Genomic DNA, 17,113 nt, shown 5'->3' with positions numbered 1-17,113 from the left:
TAAATAAAATCTTTAAAAAAAAAAAAAAAAAAAAAAAAACAACGTCACTAATCTAATTTGGACTTGAGAAGCTAATTAAATTATTGTTTTAGTCTAAAGGCCTGAAAGCAATTATTTATCCTTCAAGTTTTTGTACGAAAATTAAAAAGACAAAGTCTAATATGGCCTAAACTCCTCCTCCCTCAGTGTTAGGAAATTCGTGGACTGGTACGTCATTCTGTCAAGCGACCCGATATTTCAGTAAAGAAAGCAACAGTAAAAGGAAAAGCAAAGAGTTATAAACATATTTAATTACTGTATGAAATTTTTTTAAGTAGAAGAATATAGGAAATTATTTCTACTGAATATCTAGAAGTACTTATGATTATGGGAGTACTTACGATATTATACTATGGTGATTGAGAGCATCAAGTTTAGTGACAAGCCTGGATTGGTGTTCTGGCTATGTCACATGGGTGACAGTATGCTTCTAAATCTCTCAAAGTCTCAGTTTTCTCATCTGTCAAATGGGTGGTGACAGGACTCACACTTCAAAGAGTTTTTATGAGAATTTAAGGAAACAAGGCATGTGAGGTGCTTGGGACAGTACCTGTGACACGGTGAGCATCTGATGAATGCTGGCTTATGAAATCTATGTTTGCTACCATTTCTCTCTCCTCCCTTACTTTCTGGGAGTTGATTCTTCATACATCCAGCACTATGTTTACAAAGGGGGTCTGCCAATCTCAGCAGACTCTGAGCTTCACGCTACTCAAGCTGAGTCAATGAGAGCCCTCCCTGGAAGGTGCTGGATCTAACCCTTAAAGAAGGGTTATCCCTCCCTGGTATGAGGTTGTGAGGTATAAAGTGACAGGAAAGCTAAGAAAATGAAAACTTATGGAGAGAGGCAGAAAGGAAGACATGGAGAAAAGGCTTCTGGGTGGCATTCCCATCCCTGTGGCCAGCTACGATCTTGCCCTCGCTATAATGTGGTTGTGGGGCTAATACATTCCCCCTTGTACCCAGGCTCATGGAAGTTGGGTGTCTGTCATTTACAACAAATGGGGTTCTAATGAATAAAGCTATTATTAGGAAAACAAGCCTTAGGAAAAAACACCTGCTAGTTTTACTAGCCTAATTAGTTATGTTAAGTTGTGGGCAATTTGGTCTCATTTTATGAGATGCAAGGAAATAATTATTGCCATCTTTTTTATGTAACCTGAAGTTATACTGAGAATCAGTACAAAAGTAACTCCTACTGAACTATGTGATAATTTCATGTTTTCACTCATTTAATGATCATGAAATTTTATTTGCACAAGTTTGCAAATACTGATATAAAACGGACTGACATAGTGGACTGAAAAATGTCATGTATTAATTCCTTGTTATATCATAAAATATATGAGATTTTATATAGGAGAAAAATACTCTTAATAATTGGCTTCCTAAAATATTATGAAACATTTAGTAATTAAAATAAAACAGTATACCTGAGTCAAAATATTAACTACTACTAAATATACACAGCCAGCTGTCAAAGATTGAAGAGGGAAAACAGTTATCCATCCATACATACATTTTTATCTGAAAAGATGATTATTATTAACCATTAACTGCAGGTATAATCATACACAACTATACAAAGTTGTGTGTGAACAAACACATATACACAACTATACGCCCTACTTACAGCTATAAATGCATGACCAGACTAAAATAATAGCTTGGGTTTTTTTTGCTATGACTATCATTTAAATGAAACAGAATCAAATTAATCAACTATACCAGGCTGAAAAAGAAATAATGTTCAGAGAGCCTAGAATAAAATAATAGTTATAGTAATAGTAATGCCTTGACTGGAATACTTTTTTTTTTTTTGGTGAGGAAGATTGTTGCTGAGCTAACATCTGTGCCCATCTTCCTCTATTTTGTATGTGGGACGCTGCCACAGCATGGCTTGATGAGTGGTGTATAGGTGCACGCCCAGGATCTAAAACAGTGAACCCCGGGCTGCCAAAGTGGAACATGCGAACTTAACCATTATGCCGCTGGGCCGGCCCCTGAAATAATTTTTAAACAAGATTTATAGGGAAATTTATGAGCAAAATAATGCAATCTTTTTTAGTGTAGAAGTCAAAAGCCGAGCAGAGGAAAAGAGCTTTTCTATACCCACATACACAATGAACTGCACAACTTTCTAAACACTTTCAGAGGTAAAATATCCTACAAAAATGTTAGCAGTTTTACTTAGTAATTGATACCATAACTTCAAATCATAAAATACGAGTGTGTGTGCGCACACAGGCACTCTCCTGCCTTTGTATGTGCACCTGCCTGCATCTGTATGTGGTATGGAAACAGGGATGCAGACAGATGTAAGGCTCAACTCCCCGGTGCAAACTTGACTTTTAACCTGAACCGTAGGTGACAAACAGGCGAGAAGGCACGTGTATCCCCTGATTATCTCCAGAGATTTAGGGGCCAGGAGTGGGCTTGGGCTGACTGCAGCTGAGTCCCACCGCCGTCCTGCACAACCACCTTCACTACGCAGCTGTGTAGTTTTCAAAGGAACTCAAATCTGGGACTCAGACAGCAAGGGGAGGTTGGGAGAAGAAGGAAGAAGCCAGGAAACGTCTGTGTAGGGTGAGGAGGCTCTAGACACTGCAAGTCAAGAAGGAGCTAGGAGGTCAGTGGCCAGTGAGCAGAGAGAGAGGAGATACAAACGAAGGAGTGAGTTAAAAGCCAGCCAAACAACCGGGGGTTAAGGAAGGTCACCCACATAGAAGCCTAGTGCTCTGTTCCTGGATCGACCCTCATGCTCTTAGTCAGCATCACAATACTGTCTCAGCCTCTGTGTTTTGTTTTGTTTTTTAAGTCATACTGTATGATCTGCCCAACTCGCTGGGATAGTTAGGAGCATAAGAAAGTGGTTTGAGAAGTACAAATAACAATACGAATGATGATGAAAGATTTATTGTTCTATTATTTTACTTTTTTTTTTTCTTCTGAGGAAGATTAGCCCTGAGCTAACATCTGTTGCCAATCCTCCTCTTTTCTGCTGAGGAAGATTGGCGCTGGGCTGACATCCGTGCCCATCCTCCTCCACTTTATATGGGACGCTGCCACAGCATGGCCTGACAAGCGGTGCGTAGGTCTGCGCCCGGGATCCAAACCTGTGAAACTGGGGCCACTGAAGCAGAATGCGCGCACTTAATCGCTACCTCACCGGGCCAGCCTCTATTATTTTACTTTTTAACAGATATACCCCAGGTGACTAAAATCAAATGAAAAACAATTTAACTGTATTAAAAGGAAAAATTATATATTCACATGATACAGAGTAAATCAAATTAAATAGTTCCATATTGCTCAAACAAGATAAGGGGACTACTGACAAAGTTGTGAGCTTTGTAAAATTTCTACAATTATTCAGCTAATTTCAGTTCAATTAAAAATTATATTTACTTAATAACCATTTACAAGCAGAATGTGTTATTCTGGGCAGCCGAGGGTGCTAGACAGCTAGATTTCACCCATTTAGACTTAATTTTTTAGGATTGCCATTTTGGAAAGAAATTTATTAAAATATAGTATAAATTCCTACGCCTCTCTTAACTGATTTATATTCTGTCTTCAAAAATAAACAAACCATAATTCATAGCTTAAGCTTCTTTTTATTGTAAAAAGCCCCCAAAACTACTCTCTTTTGTTTTATTTTAGAATTCTCATATATCCTTTTTATAATTTTCTTTCTCCTCCTTGCTGTCAGAATGCCAGAAGTCATTTCTCATCGTCACCCTTTTTCTCCGTTCTGTCACTTTCATTTTGCTACAGACCCATAACTCACTGGCAAACAATTTAAACTAGTTACAACAGTGTCTCAAGTAACAGTTAATACCTCTGAGAAAGTAGCTTTTCCACGAGCTAATAGGATCTTCACTGTGTTTTGTATATAATATCTGTCCTAGCTGCTCAGATAATTTTTCACACGATTCTCAATAAACGAGAAAGGTCCCTAGGAAGGGCTGAGCTTCGGACACAGATATCGGCAACACAGTCAGAGAGATGACAGGGTACCAGGGAAGCACGGAGGAGAGGTGGGAGTGGAAAGGGTCCTGGAAGACACAACACCTGTGCTGAGTAGGACAGGATGAGTAGGGGCTGGGCAGGCAAAAGAGGAAGGAGTTAGAAATCAGGTAAGAGAAAAAACCCAGATGGGCAACAGGATAAAGACAAGAAAGACCACTACCTGCAGAACATCTGAGAAGTTTGGTGTCACACGGACATTAGTTTGGAGCAGAGAGAGGCGTGAGATGCTGCCACACAGGAAACTGAGGTCAAATCCCCACGTAGCCTTGTACTCCAGGTGAAGGAGCTCAGATTCCATTCCAGGGGCTACTGATGGTTTTTAAACCAGGGGAGCAAATGCCAGCTCTGAGTTTTAGATATATCATTGTAGTGTCTATGTTGATACAGAGATACCAATTACGAAAGTACTGCAATAGTCCTAGCAAAAGATGGTAAGGGGCCTAAAGTAGGGCAGTAATATTAGCAGTGACTTTTAAATATTTAAAATACACATACTTGAAAGTTGCTAAGAGAGTTGATCTTAAAAGTCCTCACCACAAGAAAAAATATTTGTAACTATGTGAGGTGACGGATGTTAATTAAACCTATTGTGGTAATCATTTCACAATAAATACATATATCAAATCATGATGTTGTCCACTTTAAACTTAGACAATGTTATATGTCAATTATATCTCAATAAAACTAGAAAAGAAAAAGAAAATATCTAGCAGAGCATACCTGATGAGATTCTTTGTCAGCAACTGATCATTGGTTGAAATAATTAGTTTGCTTGTTTTTAATAGCATTTATCAATTAAAAGATGCCTAAGAGCGACTCATATCTATGGTACTCACTCAGTAATAAAATAAAACTCCATAGGCTACCATAATACATATACATATATATGACATTATAAGATAATTGATAATAGAAAAAACTTAAAGAGGAGCTGGGAGAAAAAACATCATTGGGAGGGAAAAATCATAGAGATAAGAATTTTCTGAAACAGCTAATTAACAGTCAAGAGATGAGATGGATTCCTCTCAGTGTGTCCTATGGCAAGGTACACATAGCGTACTCAATAAATGCTTACTAAATAGAACCAGAGGGGCCGGCCCCGTGGCTTAGTGGTTAGGTGCGTGCACTCTGCTGCTGGCGGCCCGGGTTCGGATCCTGGGCGCGCACCAACGCACCGCTTGTCTGGCCATGCTGAGGCCGCGTCCCACATACAGCAACTAGCAGGATGTGCAACTATGACATAATCTACTGGGGCTTTGGGGAGAAAAAGGGGGGAAAAAAAAGGAGGAGGATTGGCATGGATGTTAGCTCAGGGCTAATCTTTCTCACACACAAAAAAATAGAACCAGAAAAATCATTATATGATTTCTCTTGCTCTATCCGCTCCAACATTGACTACTTTAAGTACGTCACACAAGATAACTGATGTTCAGTGCTCTCTCTTTCTGATAACAGCTGTACGTAAGTCATGGTTAACAACAAAAGTATAAAAGCTATTATGGATAATTTTCTTTCATTTACTTTTAACAGCAGGTAAAATCAGCCAGCATTACAGAAAATAGTATCAGGAAAGAAGAAAGTATGAAAATTGGCTAATCGCAAAAAAAAAAAAAAAAACAAAAAACATAAAGTTAAACATGACTTTTTTTTCTTGCCCCTCGAATAGAGTATTTGAAAATAGGGCTTAGAAATGTCCTGAATGTAACAGCAAAATAGGAACTCGAAAGCAATATTATTTTTCAGGGGCTGGCCTGGTGGCATAGAGGTTAAGTTCACGTGCTCCGCTTCGGCGGCCTGGGGTTTGCAGGTTCAGATCCTGGTCGCGGACCTACACACCGCTCATCAAGCCATCCTGTGGTGGCGTCCCACATATAAAGTGGAGGAAGATGGGCACAGATGTTAGCCCAGGGCCAATCTTCCTCAGCAAAAAGAGAAGGATTGGCAACAGATGTTAGCTCAGGGCTAATCTTCCTCACCAAAAAAAGGAAAAAAAAGAACAATAATTTTTTACCCCTTCAAATGACTGACCACTGAGTAGGAGAATTTACAGCAAAGTGAAGCTTTAGTGATATAATAACACTTTTTTTTTCCACTAGGAAGTAGCTTATTCTAAAAACGTTTCCTCTGTTCTCTGGAAAGCACTGGAGAAGCAAGGAGGTGAGACAAGCAGATTTAAGGTAGATTTTAAATTGGATAAGGTGAGACAAGTGAACTTATTTGTCTTTCAAGCTTAGAAAAAGCAACTATAGGGGGCTGGTCCGGTTGCGTAATGGTTAAGTTTGCACACTCTACTTCAGGGACCTGGGGTTTGCAGGTTCGAATCCCAGGTGTGGACACACGTACCGCTCATCAAGCCACACTGTGGTGGTGCCCACATATAAAATAGAGGAAGATGGGCACAGATGTTAGCTCAGAGCTAATCTTCCTCAGCAAAAAGAGGAGGATTGGCAACAGATGTTAGCTCAGAACTAATCTTCCTCAAAAAAAAAAAAACAAAAAGAGGCAACTATAATGGCGCCTTCTTTTCTTGCTGTATTAACTCAGAATGATTCGGTCCTCTGCAATCTGAACCAGACGGCACATACAAGCTCCTCACTCCCACCTCCTGTCCAGGCACAAGCCCTTGACCCTCAAGGCAGGCTACTCTGCCAACTCCCCCGACACACAGCCACTCTGCCCCTCACTGCTGTGCCACTGCTGCTGCTGGTCCTGCCCCGGCTCGGTCACCCCTCTTCCCTGAATCTAATCACTTCCCACCCAAACCCAGCACTGCTCAGCTCGTGACCCATCCACTCAAGAACGATGTGTGTATGTTGTGTGCATGTGTGTGTTTATATTATATATATAACAGAGTACTCAGGGCCGGCCCCGTGGCTTAGCGGTTAAGTGCGTGCGCTCCGATGCAGGCTGCCCGGGTTCGGATCCCGGGCGCGCACAGACGCACTGCTTCTCCGGCCATGCTGAGGCCGCGTCCCACATACAGCAACTAGAAGAATGTGCAACTATGACATACAACTATCGCCTGGGGCTTTAGGGGAAAAATAAAAAAAAAAAAATTTAAAAACAGAGTACTCAGAAGGAATAATTCTTCAAAGATAGAAATAACAATTGTGAGTGACTTGCAGACTGCACGGTTTGCTGAAAGGTGGAGACTCAACAATGACTTAGGTCCCCAGTAGGCTGACTGGAAAGACAGTGATACCACCAGCAGAAAATAAAAACTAACGCGAGAAAAGATGAAACTAGTTTAAATGTTCAAGAAAATCATGACCTTGAAGGGAAACGTCTTCAGATTGCAGTAGAGCTTCCCTGAGAAAGGCTGAGGAGGAAAATGGGTACCTGTCCAAATGTTGGATCCAGTTCCGGCTACAGTCAAAGCATTTTCCAACCCTACTTCCCTTACAAGTGATAAACGCTCGTGGATTACCCTGCTGGATACAGCACGAGGCAGTCTTACAGGTCTGCTTTTACTATGCGAAGTGAATGATGGACAAATATTTTGAATGCCATGTTTACTTTTAAAAACGCATCAGAATTCTTTTATTGCCAACAATGAAAAATCATAATAAAGATGTATGTTGGTCCCAAAATTCACCTCTTAAATTTACTACGTGGTATATTGCTATTTGCTAGTAAGGTAGTTACCATTTCGATTTTAAGCCAAAGTACACAAATAGTTCAGGTTGTTATTTTTAAATTAAATAAATTCCATTGTCTGCTTGTAAAAGAAAGGCACTTGAGTGCCTTACCTGAAAAACTAACCTTGAAAAACAGAAGTTTAAAACAATCTTACTTTACAGATATTTAAATGTTTCATATATGTACTATTGTATTTTAAATACCATTCTTCTACTCGCAACTATTTACTACATAATTTAAATATAAGAAACGTCCATTTTTATTTCTTAAAGAAATTACTTTTAGTTTCAGTGTGTTTTTTAACAAATCAATTTTTCTGCAGTTAATGTCCTATTGAAATAATGACATTGAAGTATACAGCCATTTCATTTTCAAATTTAAGAATCTAGATATTTGTTAAATAATGACATATTTGGTTCAAGTAATACTTAGAAGAAAAATTTTTAATATCAGATCCTGAAATGCTCCAAGGAAATTTCCTACTTGATGTCAGGTTTTTGTTCTCCTCACATGTGTTCTTATGATGTACTAAAGAAACCAATCTCACCTGTTTTTGATTGTAGGTTTCTTCTTGGTTCTTCAGGGGCCTCAATTGGCTGATCAGCCAGGAAAACTCGAGCTTGGTCTATAGCATTCAGGACAGAATACTCTTTCTCCTTTAATTCACGTCTCAGGGCCTTTGCAAAGAGAAGCAAAAGTTGAATTTGTAACCTAGTGTGTTCACCAAGTCACAAAACATCTTCAGTTAGACCCCTTCTGACCACACTTGTCAAGGGAATGACTAATAACCAGTATTTAATCGAGATTGGAAGTAAAAATATAAATTTTACACATATGAATGATGAAACACATGTATAAAAGCAAGGAGATGATTCCTGTAGAACTTAAACATGCAAAAAAAAAATCTTTACAATATTCACCTAAGGGAAATTGTTACAGTGTATTTGAACTTCCACAGAATGTACAGTTATCACTGCTGTCAGATTGCTAAAATAGAACAGCCTGTTCAAAGATACTTTTTTCATATAAGACTGACTGCCAAAAAAAATTGCATCCAATGGTCCAGAAGAAGGCAATTTCACAAGTGGTAATGAGATGCTCAGAAGTGTTTTACATTCTTTAGAAATATTACGAAAAAAAATTAAGAGATACAAACAAATTGAAGGACATGAAATCAAAACTAAATCAAAGAAAACACATAAAAGACAGGCTCCAATTATCTTAAAATATGTTCCATCTCTCATGCTGAGGCAATTACAATTCTTCCCTTGTGAGGCTTTTCATGCAAATCTATGATTCTCAGAAGAGTTTGTCTTTAGTACTTTTCTTCTTTCAAGTAGGGTTAAACTTTCACCCCTGCTCCTATAAAATGCTTTGTGATTAAGACTCTAATTGACTGGGGTTTAAAAACAACAAAACTCATTCAGTGACTAGTGCAGACAAGAATACACGAAGATTTTCTTAGGTGCTATTTTAATGCTGTAGCTAAATCAAAATTGTTGTTAATATTGTTATCCTCTTAAAATTATATACACAAACGCCTCCTGGCTCTAATATTCTGCTTTTAATGCAGTTCCCTGGCAATGCATTATGAAAACTCAGTTTTTTATTTTCTAACATATTGCACCCATAGTATTTTTGAATCAAGAAAGTCTTTCCTTCAGAACATAACTATTGTTGTTAATAGCATTTGATATAACCATGTAGGAGTCAAAGGATATTCGTGGGCTAAATCCTCAATTTCCACAGTAAATATAAAGTAAAAATTAAAAAAATCTAGAAATACCGGAATAATCATCTGATGTAAAAAAACAGAGCGAAACACCAGAAGAACACTGGTAATAAATTTGAAAGAGTCCATCAGAGGTGGGGAGGGATGGGGAGGGATGGGAAGGGAGAGATGGAGTGACAGAATGCTGTTTTTTGCGATAAGCATTGTAAATATTTGACTTTTAAACTATGTAAAATGATTACTTTGATTAAAAATTTAAATGAAAAGAATAAAAGTGAACAGCAACAACAAAAAACCACCAACCCACAATTTAGCCCCAGTAATAAAGTACAGAATAGGGGGTAAAATACAACTTTCTCTAAAATCGACAGCTCCATTTATGTGTTCTTCTTAGCATCTATATAACCAAAGACAGACTGTGAAGCAAGCACAAGTCAGTAAATTCCCAGATGAATTATCGCCTACAAACATGAAATGATTATGTCAGGGGTAAATGTGACAAACTCTCTACCATCTCTATCTAAGAAACACAGCTTGTGAAGAAGTCCCAAGATGCAACATTGCAGGAAAACAAGATGCCCTTCTGACATTTTAAGTTTCTGATATGTGGAAATAAAGTTTCTGATGACAGATCTTGAGCCAATTCTTTTTTTTTTTGGTAAGGAAGAGTCACCCAGAGCTAATATCTGTTGCCAATCTTCCTCTATTTTGTATGTGGGTCAATGCCTCAGCATGGCTGATGAGTGGTGTGTAGGTCCATGCCCAGGATCTAGAACCCGTGAACCCGGGCCACAAAGCGGAGCTCGCCGAACTAAACCACTATGCCGTGGGGCTGGCCCCCAATTCTCGTAATTTAGATTATTGTGTTGTTAGAGCAAGAAGCTCCAGATGAATAAAAATACTCCTAGGATTTACTTCCAAAGCCACCTGGGAATATAAAATAATGATATGAAAAAACACGTTGCTTAAAAGACAGCAGTGAACAACAAACGGTAACATAGCAGAATTATTTCTAAAAACTTTAGTGGTCCAGAGGATTTATCCCCAAAGCCCAAATCTCACCAGTGAATGTGGGAATGATAAAGGTTCTTAAAGTGATGCGCAAGGGCTGTGCTAGGTTTCTTTCTTTTGAAAGGGAAGTACCAGGAATGTGCCTATTTAATGCAGGCTGCCCAAAAAGAAGATGAAGGAGCTAGAAGGATGTCTCCTCGCTCTGGGTTATGACATAGGATGAAGAATTCATAGACAGTAGTTAGAGACTTAGCACCAAAGACGAAGTAGGACACACCAACAGGCAATGATGTGGGAAGAAATTAAAACCTGAGAAAACACAGAACACAAGGGAATGTGACTCAGAGAAGGAAGAAAAGAAATAGTACTGGACCTCTGGAGACACAAAATGATTACGGGGCATATATTTCATAGAAGGTGAATCCACATCTTCTGGTGGAGAAAGAAGGTAACATGAGCCTTATGATTTAGGTGTCCGGTCATTCCTGATTGGGAGTTCTGGATTATTATTAGTCCACAAAACATGAGTTGAGTAGGGGTGTGGGGAAGGGAGATGGCAAAGGAGAGATTTGTCTTGAAACTATTTCTAGAATTTCAAAAATCCAAATGTTTCTTTCTCTCCTATTTCCATTTCCATCAAAACAATTTATAAGGAAAAAAAAAGAAATAAAGAAAGAAAAGGAAAGTTTAACTTATGTAGGGAAAATTCGTATAGGACATATGGGTATCAATAGCTAGACAGATTCTAAAATAATCTGTAAACCAGATAGCGTGTGGTTCATGTTGAAAAACAAAACAAAACAAAAATCCAAGTGGAAATATATATTTGTCTACAGAAAGGATACTTGGGAAAACTAACCTGTCAACTTCCTCGATGGGTGGAATTTTATCAACTGAACACGGATGCTCTCACAAGGGGTAACTTCACTGGCTGGCAGTTGGCTCTGCCTGGAAAGCTCCTTCCTCAGGTACCCACATGGCAGACTCCCTCATCCCATGAAGTCTTCTCAGTGGGGCCCACCCACTCACCTTTCCCATCCTTCACAATTACTCTGCCAGCCCTGGTGGTCTAGTGGTTAAGATTCAGTGCTCTCACCACAGTGGCCCGGGTTCGTGTCCCAGTCAAGGAACCATATCACCCATCTGTCGGTTGTCACACTGTGGTGGCTGCATGTTGCTGTGATGCTGACAGCTGTGTCACTGGTATTTCAAATACCAGCAGGGTCACCCATGGTGCACAGGTTTTAGCAAAGCTTCCAGATGAGACAGACTAGAAAGAAGGAACTGGCCACCCACTTCTGAAAAAACTGGCCATGAAAATCCTATGAATAGCAGCAGAGCATTGTCTGTTAGAGCACCGGAAGGTGAGAGGGTGGCGCAGAAAGACCAGGCAGGGTTCCTTTCTGCTGTCCACAGGGTCGCTAGGAGTCAGAATCAAGTCAGAATCGACTCAACAGCACTAACAACAACCAATTACTCTGCTTAACTATTTGTGTATTTCCCATGCCTATCATCTTCTACTAGGCAAGGCAGGTATTTAGTTATGTTTATTGTTTACTGTCGGTCTCTCTCAGATAAAATGTAAGCTCCACAAAGACAAGGACCGTTTCTGGTTTTTTCACAGTGGTAAACAAGGCATCCACATCAGTGCTGTGCCTGGGACCTAGTAGAGCTGAGGGGGCCCTGAAATGCTTCCTGGGGGAGCAGGTGTCTAAATTGAGTCTTGCAGAGAGAGAAGGGTACTCCCAGCAGAGGAAACAACACTGGCAGGAGAACAAGAGTGTGTGAGAGTGTGTGCGCTCAGGGGATTACAAACATTTAGTGTGGATCACGTGGCAGCAACCGAAGCTGAAGAGACGGGCAGACATCAAGTCACAAAGACCACTGTGGTGTTCTAAGCATCCCAGACTTAAGCAATAATGGGCACTGGGAAGCCACTGGTGAGCTGGACAAGGTTAGCGGGAGTGACTGTCAGACTTATATTTTTGTTTCTTACAATCAAGTCTCCTAGATTTATAAAAAACAAGTCTGAGTCTGAGAAAGGCCCACAGGACTGGAGAATCTATTTTCCTTCCTGACCACATTAAACTCCAGAGCATCATAAAACAATCCTCTTTGCACAGGGTGTTGGCGAGGAATGTCTCAAGAACGCCTTTGAGATGCTAAGGTAGGGAAGTAGAGGAGGCAAGCGTGGGCAGGGGGGACCCACGCCAAGTAAGTAAAAATATGGGCTCGAGCCCTAATGCCAGCTCACCACTCAAATATCCTAGAGAACAGCGTGCATTTAATAGTATCTGTTCATATTCTATTTTGCAAATTTAATTTTGTTATTCAATTTGTCTGATTTCAATTATACTTAATTTCATGTCAGAAATGGGTTTAACTTTCAACAGCATTACACATATAATCATCTCACCACCCTTTACCTCTCAATTAGACATAAAAGAAAACCAGCATTTCCTAACCACCTGGTGAACATTAATGATAAGATAATTAACCTCCAACAGAGTTGTTTTGTATACAGAGCTACAAAGTGGCAGTCAACTTTAGGTTCTAACATCACATGACTTATATATGGGCCGCCTTAAATAAGCATAACATAATCTAATTGGAATTTTTTCTATTTTAATGACTTTATATTTTCACTCAAAACAATTCTCTTCTTAGGCAGTAACAAATATTGCCAAGGATGTGAAGAAGTTGGAACCCTCATTCACTGCTGGTGAAATAATAAAATGGTGCAGCCACTTTGAAAAACAATTTGGCAGTTCCTTAAAATGTGAAAAATAAAGTTAAAATATGACCCAGCAATTCTACTCCTAGGTATATACCCAAGAGATCTGAAAGTGTATGTCTACATAAAAACTTGTACATGAATGTTTATAGCAGCATTATTCATAACAGCCAAAATGTGGATACCACCCAAATGTCCATCAACTGGTGAAGGGATAAAAAAAGTGTTGTCTATCCATGCAGTGGAATCTTATTCAGCAATAAAATGAATGAAATACTGATACATGCTACAATATGGATGAATCTTCAAAACATTATGCTAAGTGAAAGAAGCTAGACAAAAAAGCCCACATATTGCATGACTCTATTACTATGAAATATGTAAGTCTCTAGACAGAAAGTTTAGAGGTTGCTTAGGTCTGGGGAGACTGGGGGAAGAATAGAGCAGTGACTGCTCATGGGTATGGGGTTTCTTTTTGGGGTAATGAAGATATTCTAAAACTAGATAGTGCCAATGGTTGTACAACTCTGCATATACTAAAAGCCACTGGACTGTACACGTTAATGGAGTACATTTTATGTTATGGGAATAATATCTCAATAAAGTTGTTATTAAAATAAAACAGTAATTCTGTTCTTTCTCCCAAAAAAATCCTTTAGGTAATGTTTATTTTCTAACCTTTACCCCCACAAAGCGGGGGGGGGGGGGACACACACAAAATAACAGCTCATCCTGCAATATTGTGACCACGCATCTGTCTCCTCCATTAAATTGTCAGTTCTTCCAGAGGAAGGCTCATATCTTAATCATTTACAATTCTCCTCCATATCTGCCTAGATGTATACAGAAAGCACTAAATAAATGCTTGGGGAATAATGAACAAAGAAAGGAATGCTTTCAGAATTAAATACTATATAAGGTTCCAAAATATGGCAGAGCAAAATATATAACAAAGTCCCCCAAATCTGATTATTCTAAATTAGAATAATAGATTCCAGTTAGTTCTCGATTATTTGAACTATCTACTTTGTAAATTATTGGTAAATAATTCTTTGACGCAAAGTTAGTTTTCTCCTATCATCTATCGGCTAGTAAATACTAAGTATTATACTTTGCTGTTGATCATTATTTAATTAATAGCAAATGACTTTTCCTCTCTCTAGATAAACAAGGAACGGAACTCACTGAAAGGGGTGGTATGGGCTCACCCCATCTTCCCCTTTTTTTCCACATCCTAATTCATGAGGCAACTGTATAGGGCATAGTTCCAAAACTACTGCAGCCATCAGTTTGAAGGTTATATCTGTTATTACTCTTGTATATCAAATCCATCTAAGACATACTGGCTTAAAACAACAACAATTTATTTTTCATGATTCTGTGGATTGGCAATTTGACCAACTTTTCTGCTGGTGCCACCAGGGATTCCTCCTGAGGCTGTAGTCATCTGTGGCTTGAATGTGGATGGAAGTCCAAGATGGGTTCACTCAGGTGTCTGGAAATTATTGCTGGTTACTGGCTGGAGCATCTCAGTTTCCCTCTATGTGGTCTCTAATTGCCCCATAGGCTGGACCGTGCTTCTTCAAAGTATGGCAATTAGTGTTCCCAAAGGGCAGAGTGGAAGTTACAAAATCTCTTAAGGCATAGGCTCAAGAACAGCCCTGTCCAACAGAACTTTCTGCAATGACAGAAATGTTCTAAAACTATGCTGTCCGATATGGTAACCACTAGTTGCTTATGGCTACTCGGTACTTGAAATATGGCAAATGCAGTTGAATTTTAAATTTTATCTAACTGTAATTGATTTAATTTAAATATAAATGGTCACCTATAGCTAAGGGTTACCATAGTAGACAGTGCAGCTCTAGAATTTGCACATCACTTCTGCCACATTCTATTGTCTGAAGTAAGTCATAAGGCCAGCACAGATTCAAGAGAATGGAGAAACAGAATGCATCTCTTGATAAGAGGGAATAGCAATGATCCTCTGCAGAAGGGGCTGGATACAGAGACGCATGATACGTTATTATAACAATTGACCATACAGAATAAAGGGGAAAGGGAGAGTTGGGGTGGGCATGGGGGTGGTAATATTTGACGTAATTGGTCATGGAAGGCATCTAAAAGACAATGATATTTGATAAAAGAGCTGAAGGAAGTGAGGGAGCCAGCCATAAGAATATTTGGCCTAACAGCAATCCAGGGAGAATGCAGGTGCAAAGGCCCTGAGGGCAGTGCTTGCCCGGCACAGCAGGTGGCACTGTCAGAGCTGAGTGAACAAAGGACGAGGGTAACCACTTCTGTAAATATATTTTATATTATAAAAATTAGAGGGCAATAAGTCTTTGTGGTTGATAGGAGAGGCACCTAGTAACCACATATTCATACAGTAGACATCTGGCTTGCTGACTCAATGGCCATTGACCTAAAAGTGCTCTGAGTAGCAACCTATCACAAAGCTTACGCATCTTCCATTCCAGTAGACAGCTGGAAAGACTTCAATCCCCCTCCCAGACAAGTGCATATAAAGTGAAGCCTTAGCCTACAAGCAGCCGACCACGATCAGCTGTAACAAGGAGGAAGATAGAAAATAATTTCAAATACTAAATTTGAAATTGCATCTTAAAAGTGCCTGCTCTGAAGTGTTTAATATAAGAGAATATAGTCCCAGATGCCTCAAGAGTCAAGAAAAACAAACGGAGAGCACAATGATTGTCCTGTGGCCATCAGAAAATGTCCAACTTCTCTCCCATCCTCAGGTGGCATGACAGTGTATAGTGGAATTTTCCAACAAAGATTTCCACCAAAATAAAAATTTTAAAACACATATTAAATTTATACAATCTATAAGGAAATATGTCAGGCACAAGAGGAGACAGCAATTAATAAGCCATGGTCCCAATCCTTAAGGAACTTATAGTCTAAGGAGGAGGACAGAAGAATGTTAGAATGGGGTACATCCCACAAATCTTTGAGAGAGGTACAAACAGGACACTGAGGAAATATACAGAGGAGGGAGAGATGGAGGGGGTCACAAACAACCTTCTAAAAAACATGTGAACTATATGTTGAAAAAGAACTTGGAATTACGTTAAAGATGATTAAGGGAAAAGCCATTCAAGAAAACAGAATAAACAGGTAAGGTAACCTAGGCTCTCACTGTTTTCCCTGTGAAGTACCCTCTGCTTGCTCATTTAAACCAAATGAAACCCCGGGATGTCAGATTCATGAAGACCTGATTTGAATATCAGAATTTAACTACTAAAATCACGGTATCTTCATTCTTAACAGAATTTCTATGAGTCCAACACCCCCCTTAGCAGAGCCCTCCTTTCCTCTCACTTTTCTGCCCCTTTCAAACTCAGGGTGCTCTTCGGTGGCTATGGGTGTTCCTACGAGTGCCAGGTAGCAGAGTAAACCACTCCTTGTTCAACTTTAAACGCCTAGAGAGATTCTCAATGATCCTCCTGTAATGGTCTGGGAACATTTCTCCCGACCTGCTATAATTTAGTGGGAAGGGCAGGGGATTAAGGGATAAGCAAGTATAAAGAACTGATTGGCGTTGCTTAAGTCAGAAAGTCTCGCAAGTCAATCAGCTGGTCTTCATTTTCATCGTGAACATGGCATCGGCTCATTGTAACAGCTGAGTTTCTGCCAGGCCGACAGCAGTAATATGAGATGTTCCTGGCAGCACTAACGCAGACAGGATCCTGCAAGTCTCCTGACATGAAAACAGGGTCTGAGAGAACCTGGAGGCACGAGGGGAACCCCTGCCATCCCCTTCTGCCCTAAACTGGCAAGTGTCATACTGGACCAAGAAAAGGCGAGAAGAAATGCAAACAAGGGGGTGTGTACCAAATCCTGGTGTCACCCCGTCTTCTTCAATAACAACTGTCTCCTCTCTTTTCTTTAATCTAATGCCATCA

General features: G+C 39.6%; 1 protein-coding gene across 7 annotated transcripts in view; it reads right to left on the bottom strand.

Moving 5' to 3' along the window:
* UTRN (utrophin) overlaps positions 1-17,113 on the bottom strand; it is a 504,353-nt gene that overhangs the window by 115,212 nt on the left and 372,028 nt on the right. For all 7 annotated transcript variants that reach the window (XM_087425184.1, XM_087425188.1, XM_087425183.1 and 4 more), the window contains one exon: positions 8,258-8,387. In XM_087425184.1, the coding sequence (XP_087281310.1) occupies positions 8,258-8,387 (130 nt within the window). The remainder of the gene's footprint in view (positions 1-8,257; positions 8,388-17,113) is intronic.

This window comes from Ceratotherium simum, chromosome 38 (assembly GCF_057802395.1).
Source record: "Ceratotherium simum simum isolate JZ-2026a chromosome 38, ASM5780239v1, whole genome shotgun sequence".
In the NCBI taxonomy this organism is placed as follows: Eukaryota; Metazoa; Chordata; class Mammalia; order Perissodactyla; family Rhinocerotidae; genus Ceratotherium; species Ceratotherium simum.
Note: the sequence above shows the minus strand (reverse complement) of the source record. Positions and strands in the feature narration are given on the sequence as shown.